This window comes from Delphinapterus leucas, chromosome 2 (genome assembly GCF_059928025.1).
Source record: "Delphinapterus leucas isolate spDelLeu-1000000601 "Yukka" chromosome 2, BTC_Dleu_Yukka2, whole genome shotgun sequence".
NCBI classification, from domain to species: domain Eukaryota; kingdom Metazoa; phylum Chordata; class Mammalia; order Artiodactyla; family Monodontidae; genus Delphinapterus; species Delphinapterus leucas.
In genome coordinates this window covers 108441374-108450195 of record NC_143130.1, presented here as the reverse complement: position 1 = coordinate 108450195, position 8822 = coordinate 108441374, and the positions used below count along the sequence as shown (strand labels likewise).

At 47.4% G+C, this 8822-nt stretch overlaps 1 protein-coding gene across 4 annotated transcripts; it reads left to right on the top strand.

Moving 5' to 3' along the window:
* Positions 1 to 438: 438 nt before the first annotated feature.
* On the top strand, positions 439 to 8387 carry LOC111171097 (cathepsin G-like). 4 transcript variants are annotated; one of them, XM_022566741.3, is made up of 6 exons: positions 439 to 1025; positions 3285 to 3400; positions 4139 to 4283; positions 4726 to 4861; positions 5010 to 5264; positions 7245 to 8387. In XM_022566741.3, the coding sequence occupies exons 2-6, from the start codon at positions 3346 to 3348 to the stop codon at positions 7575 to 7577; spliced, it is 924 nt and encodes a 307-aa protein (XP_022422449.2). In that variant the 5' UTR covers positions 439 to 1025; positions 3285 to 3345; the 3' UTR covers positions 7578 to 8387. The 4 variants fall into 4 exon arrangements, with proteins under 4 accessions (XP_022422449.2, XP_022422448.2, XP_022422447.2 ...); XM_022566740.3 differs by lacking the exon at positions 439 to 1025 and adding an exon at positions 2254 to 2792; XM_022566739.3 differs by lacking the exon at positions 439 to 1025 and having other exon boundaries at positions 2255 to 3400; positions 7245 to 8386.
* Positions 8388 to 8822: the final 435 nt, after the last annotated feature.

Sequence of the window (8822 nt, the reverse complement as noted above, 5' to 3'; positions counted from 1 at the left end):
TTTCTTTATTCTGCTCTGTGGTAGTTATTTCCACTATTTTATCTTCCAGATCACTTATCTGTTCTTCTGCCTCAGTTATTCTGCTCTTGATTCCTTCTAGAGAATTTTTAATCTCATTATTTGTGTTGTTCATCATTGTTTGTTTGCTCTTTAGTTCTTCTAGGTCCTTGTTAAACATTTCTTGTATTTTTTCCATTCTATTTCCAAGATTTTGGAAAATCTTTACTATCGTTACTCTGAATTCTTTTTTGGATAGACTGCTTATTTCTTCTTCATTTGTTTGGTCTGGTGAGTTTTTACCTTGCTCCTTCATCTGCTGCATGTTTCTCTGTCTTGTCATTTTAACTTACTGTGTTTGGGGTCTCCTTTTCACAGGCTGCAGATTTGCAGTTCCTGTTGTTTTTGGTGTCTGCCCCCAGTCGGGTGAGGTTGGTTCAGTGGCTTGTGTAGGCTTCCTTGTGGAGGGGACTGGTGCCTGTGTTCTAGTGTGTGGGGCTGGATCTTGTCTTTCTGGTGGGCAGGGCCACGTCCTGGGGTGTGTTTTGTGGTGTCTGTGAACTTAGCACGATTTCAGGCAGCCTCTCTGCTAGTGGGTGGGGTTTTGTTCCTGTCTTGCTAGTTGATTGGCATGGGGCGTCCAACAATGGAGCTTGCTGGCCATTGGGTGGAGCTGGGTCTTAAAGTTGAGATGGAAATCTCTGGGAGAGCTCTCACCGATTGATACTGCATGGGGCCAGGAGGTCTCTAGTGGTCCAATGTCCTGAACTCGGCTCTCCCACCTCAGAGGCTTAGGCCTGACACCAGACCAGAGCACCAAGACCCTGTTAGCTACACGTCTTAGGCTTCTAAATATGTACCCAGCATCCACTGCATAGAAGTCTAATTTTCTCCTGTTGTAATTCACTTTCCAGTCCTTGCAGATTGGCTCTGTTCGATCACTCTTCTGATGCTGAGTAAGCCTGCTCACCACTCCAGTCGGCAGCTCATTTCCTTCCTTAAGCAGGAAGATCTCTGAACTAATTTAGGTCAGTAATTCTCTTTTCATGTTTGTCTAAACTGTTATTAACTCTATTCACTGAGATTTTAATTTTAGTTTTTCATTTTTTCACTTTTGAAAGTCGTATTTAGTTCTCTTTCAAATGTTATGTCACTTTTTTTAAGGTTCATGTTCCCTGGAATTCTTTTAAGGTTTGTTTTTATTTCAACATAATAGTTTTTCAATCTGTATTTTATTATACTAACAATATTATCCCAATAATTAACGGGGGTTTTTTCCCCTCTTTTCTTATCTATTGTTTCTGAGTCATGGTGTCTTGTATCTTTGTTTGCTTGTTGATCTGTTTACATTTGACTAGATGTTTGTCATTAAACTTGAAAAATAAAATTTTAGGTGTCAAATTCTGGAATTAAGTGAATTTCCTCTAGATTTACATTTGACTCTGCCAGGTACTTTGGTACACAAGATATAACCACATTAATGGCAATTCAAGGTTTGAGAGTCCATAAAAAGTCCAGGTAATTACAATCTTTCACGAAATTATTTGCAAGAGCTAGCCCAATACCTCTTTTTGGTTACTTTGAGCGTGTAGACTTTTAAGTTCCCAGCTTATTGAGGGGAGGGTTTGACCAGACCTGCTTGTGTGGGTCTTGGTCTTTCATTTCTACACTCCTCACCTTATATGGTCATCAAAACAAAAGTGCAAATTTTGTGGGTTCAGCAAATTACCTCAGAATAATAATAGCTACTGCTGGATTCCCATTATTCCTTCTGTTTTAACCTAATAATCTCTCTTGCTTTGGGAGTTCTTCAAGACCTCTAAGGTTTTTATACATTTTAAACAGGTTTGTTTTGGGTTGTTTCTGGTGGGAAAATTGGCATGGAATCCTAGTCACTGTTAATGAAATCCCCTATCTACATCTCTATTCAGATCATTGGGAACATATATTTTACTCCTCTTTTTTCACATGGGCAGTCTGTTGTTTCTACTTTCCCCTTTGTTTAAGTTAGAGTAATAATTTTAAAACAAAATTAAGAGTTAAAAATTTAAGTAACAATAAATTAAATTTACCCAACTACTAAGGCACTAATAAAGCCCTTATACTATTTTTGCTTTTTTTCCATTTTCTGCATATTACTTTTCAGATACATGAAGAAATATCATGAAGTTGCAATCACTGAGAGTGTAGTAGAGAAGGAATTAAGATCTTTACAGCTTTAAAATTGGTGATAATCGGTGTGTATTTATATATAGGGAGGAGATCTTTAACTTTCATAAGATTTTCAAGTGGGTTATCACAATCCATAAAAGACTGAGAATTGTATTAGTTTTCAATTCTGATACTTTTGCAAAAATTTTACCATACTATAATGTTTTTCTGTGCCAACACAGTCTTCTAAGTATTTTTAAGAGTGTCTCACAGCCCCCTGTGTTACTCTGCAGGACTCTGCCGTGCCTTTCTCTCAGTGATGAATGCCTGGGTCCACTTCTTCATGTGTTACAGGGAGCACAGCAGTGACGTACCTCCTTCTTAGGAGCTGTCACCCCCGGGGCAGAGATGGGATTAGGTTGATGGGACTCTTATACCATGGATGAATAGGATTTGAGATGTTTTTCCACCGGGGTCTGATGGCTTGCAACAAAATCAAGTCACTAGGCCTTTTCTGCATGCAGAGAACCTTCTGGGACATAAAGGCCTTTGCCTTGAGTAGGAAGCAGGAGAACAGAAGTCGTCCACAGTGTCAGGATTTCACTGAGAGTTTGCTGGGGCTCAAGTGACCTGAGAGCATAATGGTCAATGGCAGAGCCTCATTCTTCCCTTTCCTTTCTCTGGCGGTGCCCTCCACACACTCAGGAGAGAGAGCTACTCAATCTGCATGACAACTTCTAGAAAGAAGTGGGAGCAGCAAGGGTCTCAACAGGGGGCTAAGGCCAAAGGGTGAAGACATGCAGGCTCCAGTCAATGAGGGAGAGGAAGGAGGAAATAGACAGCTCCCAGCTTTGATGCTTGTAGGGATTATTGAATTAGGTGGGTTTGAGGTTCTGGGACACAGTGACCCGGCCCCCATCCCTGTTGCCCTGGGTTCCCATTTCCACGGCCAGCAATGACTCAGCAGCTGTGCGGGATATTGCGCTGAAGCCTTGGGTTACTGTCTTCCCCCACATCACTGGCAGTTCGTGGGCAAGCCTCTTGGGCAGCCTCGGGTGATGAAACCTAGCACAGCAGCAGGAGAACGGGAATGCGAATTCTCAAGCCCCCACCCTCACCCTTCCTTCCTCTTTCAGGGGCTCAAAGTCTGGCAGGAGGAAGACCAGCAGCAACTGACTGGGCAGACTTCCCAGGACGATGCAGCCACTCCTGCTCCTGGTGGTCCTTCTCCTGCCCCCCAGGGCTAGGGCAGGTGAGTGACCGTCCCCATCCTCAGAGGCCAACCCCATCCCATAGACTCTGGAGCCAGACCACTCAGGCACTTCCTAACCCTGTATCATTGGGCAGCTTGTATGAGTTCAGAGTTCCTCAGCTCCATCATCTATAAAACAGGAATTATGTCAGGCCTACCTCAGAGAGTTGACATGAGAGCTAAATGACTTAGTGTACATAAAATTCTTGGAGTCGTCCTGGCACGTACTACTTGCTATATAAACATGCTCTCTGAACTCATTCTGCAGCTCCTGTGGCAGAGCCTAGGAGATAAAGATACAGCAATAGCAGGCCCGCCGGCTCATCCTTAGAGCCTTAAATTCATGAGCTGGCCGTGAGCTGGACTCACAGGGATCTGGGAGACTCCCTGAGGAAGAAAGTACCACGGGACTTCAGGGAGAGGCTGCCCAGAGGGCTCCAGATCTGCCATCCCCACAGCAGAGGAACCTTCCTCATTATGGGAGGCTGCAGCTGGCCTTGCCTTCTGGGGAGGTGGGAGGGAGCTGAGGCTGGGATGGGGAGCCAGCAGCGTTTCCTGCAGAATCCTGGAGCCTCCCCCAAGGCTGGTGCCCTGCAGACCCAGTTCTCATGAACCACCAGCTTCTCCGGCCCCTGTAGCACCTCTCCTGCCTCGCCATCTTCTGACATTTCTGGAGCCACCAAGCCGAAGCCCACACACATATCAGTGCAGAGATAAGTGCCTAATGCTTCCTTCCAGGGCAGATCATCGGAGGCCAAGAGGCCAGGCCCCATTCCCACCCTTACATGGCATATGTTCAGATCCAAACTCCACGTCTGCAAACTTGTGGGGGTTTTCTGGTGCGAGAAGACTTTGTGATGACAGCAGCTCACTGCTTGGGAAGGTGAGGCACTAAGGGGCTTCTGGGCACCAGCAGAGCAGGTCCAGAAGATTTCATGAGAGGAGCCATTGAAAGCAGGGTTCTAGCAATAAAGGGGTGAAAAAAGAGCAGGTAGGGCTTAGGGAGCAGGCCATTGTAAATGGGGAGAAAGGAGGACCTGATCAAAAAGAGCAAGATGGGGAGATGGAAGGCACGCATTGGGGCTCAAAATATGAATTCAAGCTCCTTTCTTATTGTAGGGGAGGCCAAATATAAGGTCGCTGGGTTTCCCACCACCCCCAGCTCAAGGCTGTGGAGACCAAGGGCATAGAGCCCAGTGCCAGAGCCCTCCTGTCCCCACCTTCCCTTGGCTGATGTCTCGCCACCCTGGGCTGTCGTGTGACCTGCATCGGGGAGTGCAGTTCCTGCAGCTCACACCTACCTCTAGGCTCCCTTTCCTTTGCAGACAAATAAGTGTCATCCTGGGGGCCCACAACATCAGCACGTTGGAAAGGACTCAGCAGCGCATACCGGTGCTCAGAGCCATCCCCCACCCCACGTACAATCAGCGGAACAACCAGAATGACATCATGTTACTGCAGGTACCGACCCACTGGTACTTCGCCCGGGCGGCTCCCTCCCAGCTTGGGGGACCAGGGAGGGGGAAGCCGAGCAGACTCCCAGGGTGGTGGTGGGCATGGGGTGAGCATGGCACAGACAGTCCCTGAATGCCTGCATGCTTCCTGCCAGCTGAGAAGCAGAGTCACACGTAATCGAGCTGTGAGGCCGGTGGCTCTGCCGCAGACCCAGGACAGCCTGAGTCCTGGGACCCTGTGCACCGTGGCAGGCTGGGGCCTTCTCGGCCTGAACAGGAGAACAGATGTGCTCCAAGACGTGCAGCTGACAGTGCAGAGGAACGGGGAGTGCAGTAGACGCTTCATGTTCTACACTGGCCAAACACAGATTTGTGTGGGTGACCCAAGAGAGAGGAAATCCGCCTTCCTGGTAAGACCACGGGCATCTGCCGACACTGTCCGAGACAAAGGGACGTGGGCAGACTGGGCAGTGGGGACAGACTACATCCCCATGGCCTCAGTCTGGGGCCCAGAGCAGAATGAGGTGGGGGACTTTTCCCCGTCAATCCGGTCTCTGGGGGAATAGCAGGTGCACCAGACACAGGACGTACATGTGCAGCGTTTTCCTGGGGCCGGTGAAGGTACCTTGACCTGGGTTGTTCTGGAGGATAACCATAGCCAGGGCTGAAGCCCAGTGATGGAAAAATCCAGAAGCTTGACTTCTGCTCCCCCTCCCCCTCCCATCTCACACACAGCCAACAGTGGAAGGAGCCCACCCACGCCTGTCTTCCCTGAGGGCGGGCCTTAGGGCCGCAGGAGCGGGGAGGCCTGGAGAATGGAGGCCCGGCTTAGTGTCCCTTCCTCTGGTTGCCCACAGGGGGACTCCGGTGGCCCCCTTGTGTGTAACAACGTGGCCCAGGGCATCGTCTCCTACGGAAACAGGTTTGGGACTCCTCCAGCAGTCTTCACCAGGATTTCCAGCTTCCTGCCCTGGATACGGAGAACGATGAGACGCTTCAAAGAGTGGGGGCTGGAGTGACACCCCCTGTCACTGACTCCCCTTCTCTGGGGCAGAGCCCAGATCCAGGGCGGTTCCCAGAGCCTTAATAAACATCCACATCTAGAGTGGAAATAACCGATTCCTCATTTGTTCATTAAACATGATTCAATACACAGCAAATGTGTGCCAGGACTGAGTGTGAGCTCCTCCAGGAAATGAGGTCTCTTCCCCAGGACAAGTGAACCCCCGTCGCCCCCATCCTGGGAGTCAGGGTGAGCTTCTTCTCTCCTCCAAGCCATGCATTCCTCCATCTCCCCTCCACCCGCTCTGGGGAGTGATGGAAGGACCTATCTCTTCCCAGAGTAAGGCTCCTTATTCTCCACCCTACCAGAGACCCTCCTTTAGGTATTAAAGTGTACCCCCAAACTGTGTGCCACTGGCGTGGGTAGGACAGGCAGATCAAAGGAACGATTGAAATTCTATACAAGGCCCAATTGAACATATGGTTAACAATTCTCAAATCACTGAGAAACAATTAACTTTTAATAGACGACATTGAAACAAAATAGAGACTCATTGGGGAAAAAAGATAAAGTGGGGTCCACACTCCTCATCGTAATCCGAAATGACACTCAGATGGGATCAAAGATCTAAATGTAAAAACTCAATCCATACGAGTACTAGAAGGAGAAAATAATTTACTTCCTTAAAAATATCTAACAAAACACCCATATCAAAGCTGCGCTATTCACAATGCCCGAGAGATGGGAGCAACCCGAGTGTCTATGGACGGCCAGAGTTTCTGAAACCTTTACCCATACCAGCCCTGACTGTACTATAGACCAATGTCCTCATTTTCAATGCGATGAGGGTCTCCTTCTGATTTCGTTACTCTAAAATTATACAATACAGTATGTTGCCTAAAATAACTTGACTTTATACTAAAGATTAGCTTATGACTGATACATCAATATTATATTCAAATAATAGATTTCCGAAGTCACATAGCTTAAAACCGTGCTTTTAACACGTCAAGGTAACTGTAAAGAATCAGCTGGGAAGTTCTTCTCTGTTCATCAAAATGGTAATTACTCCTCGCAGTGGGACATTTCCCACCTGAATTTTTGCAGTTTCCGTAATCTTGAATAATCACTGAACACATATCAAAGCGACTGATATGCAGAAATGCTTTGGTAAATTTGATCATTCTTTGATAACTATTTCTTGCCAGACACTCATTTGCCTAACATTCAGTGTAAGTCATTTATCAACAAAATTTTAATCAATAATACATCTTTGAAATTACTCAGTCATTTTTCCTATATTTGCTACCACCTACCCATAGGAATTCTCTCTTGCTTGTATGTTCTGCGGGAAAACAGCCTCATTGTTAATTGTTTGCGTTGGCAGGTGGAAAGAATACTTGACGATGGAGGGGGGAGGAGAGAGCTGTGGAAGAGCCCTCGTCCAGCCCTTCCTCTCTGTGACATTTACTTAGAGCCCCAGAGCACCGCCCAGGTCAGGACTCAGTCCCCAGGAAACTCCCAGGGCAGACCCATCTCTCCTCTAAGCCTCTCCCTGCCAGTCAGCACTTCCAAGGCAGCTCTCTGCCTCCAGCGGCCCTGCCAGAAACGTTTCTACAGACCTCACCGTGCTCACCTCCAGAGGACAATTCCCTTCATGACCATCCCAGAAGCCACTTCCACCGCCTCTCACAGCTCAGCACCCTCCCCCGATAAGTAAACCGCAGCAGCAGAGCTTTGGCAAGAAACCATTTTGCACACCAAAAGCTAGAGGAAAAGAACACAACTCCTGCCACTTTCTTTCTCCACTTTCCACCTCTGTGCCTTGGAAGCCCTACTGACTTGTCTGGAAAGTCACAAAACCATGGCAAGCTCATGGACAGAAACCCCACCGGGAACTTCTCTCCTGACCCCATAGCTCAGGCAGACTTCCGGTCCCCCAGAGGCCTGGTGCCTGTGCCCTGGGGCAGAGCATCAGAGTCAGGAGAAGCTAGCCACTGGCGATTTGTCATAACTATAGCAACGTCACAGAAGTGAGGTCTGGTAACCTTGATAATGGTTGTCTGAGTTTGTCTGGGAAATGGTGGGTGCCCCAGGGGAAAGCCACCTTAACCTCGGGTTGGAGAAGAGAGGACAGCCCAGGACCGCCTAAGGAAATGTCTTTCTTATAGAAATGTGAAAAAACTCTCAGAAGTGGATGAAATCTTCCAAATACATTGTGAACCATTTCAAGATTTTAGTTGGCATGACCCCCAGAACAACTAAAATACCCATTAGTCTGATACCCATCAAGATTTCTTTGTCGCCAGCAGTACCACTCCTGGGCGTATATCCCGACAAAACTCTAATCCTAAAAGATACCTGCACTCCTATGTTCATAGCAGCACCATTCACAATAGGCAAGACATGGTAGCAACCTAAATGTCCATCAACAGATGAATGGATAAAGAAGATGTGGTACACGTATACAATAGAATACCACTTGTTCTTTTTTATGACTGAAATAGCACCATTTGCAGTAACATGGATGCAACTAGAGTTTATCATACTAAGTGAAATAAGTCAGAAAATGAAAGACAAAAACCATATGATATCACTTATATGTGAAATCTAAAATATGACACAGATGAACCTATCTACGAAAGAGAAACAGACTCAAACAGGCCTCTCTCCAAACACTCCCCCCGCCCAGTATCCCACACTCACTTTGCCCTGGCCGGAGCAGATCAGATGGCTCCACTGACTAGCCATTGGCTCTGCCTGCTCAGGGACCTTCCTGAGTTACAAGCCCTGGGATGGTACTATGGGTTCCCAGAAAGACAAGACTCTTTTGTGCTCCTCACCTTCTGTCCCAGTGAGCCGCAGTCAACACGATGTTGTCTTATGCCAGGAAACCCCTACATCTGCTCCAGTCTTGTTTGTTGTCATAGAAACATACAGAGACCATGTAGGGTGGGGCTTGCGG

Bases quoted from the DNA above. Each gene is read 5' to 3' on its own strand.
- LOC111171097 (XM_022566741.3), top strand. From the start codon at position 3,346: ATGCAGCCACTCCTGCTCCTGGTGGTCCTTCTCCTGCCCCCCAGGGCT. The intron at 3,401-4,138 runs GTGAGTGACCGT...GCTTCCTTCCAG, and splicing joins GCCCCCCAGGGCTAGGGCAG to GGCAGATCATCGGAGGCCAA. The intron at 5,265-7,244 runs GTAAGACCACGG...TTGCGTTGGCAG, and splicing joins AGAGGAAATCCGCCTTCCTG to GTGGAAAGAATACTTGACGA.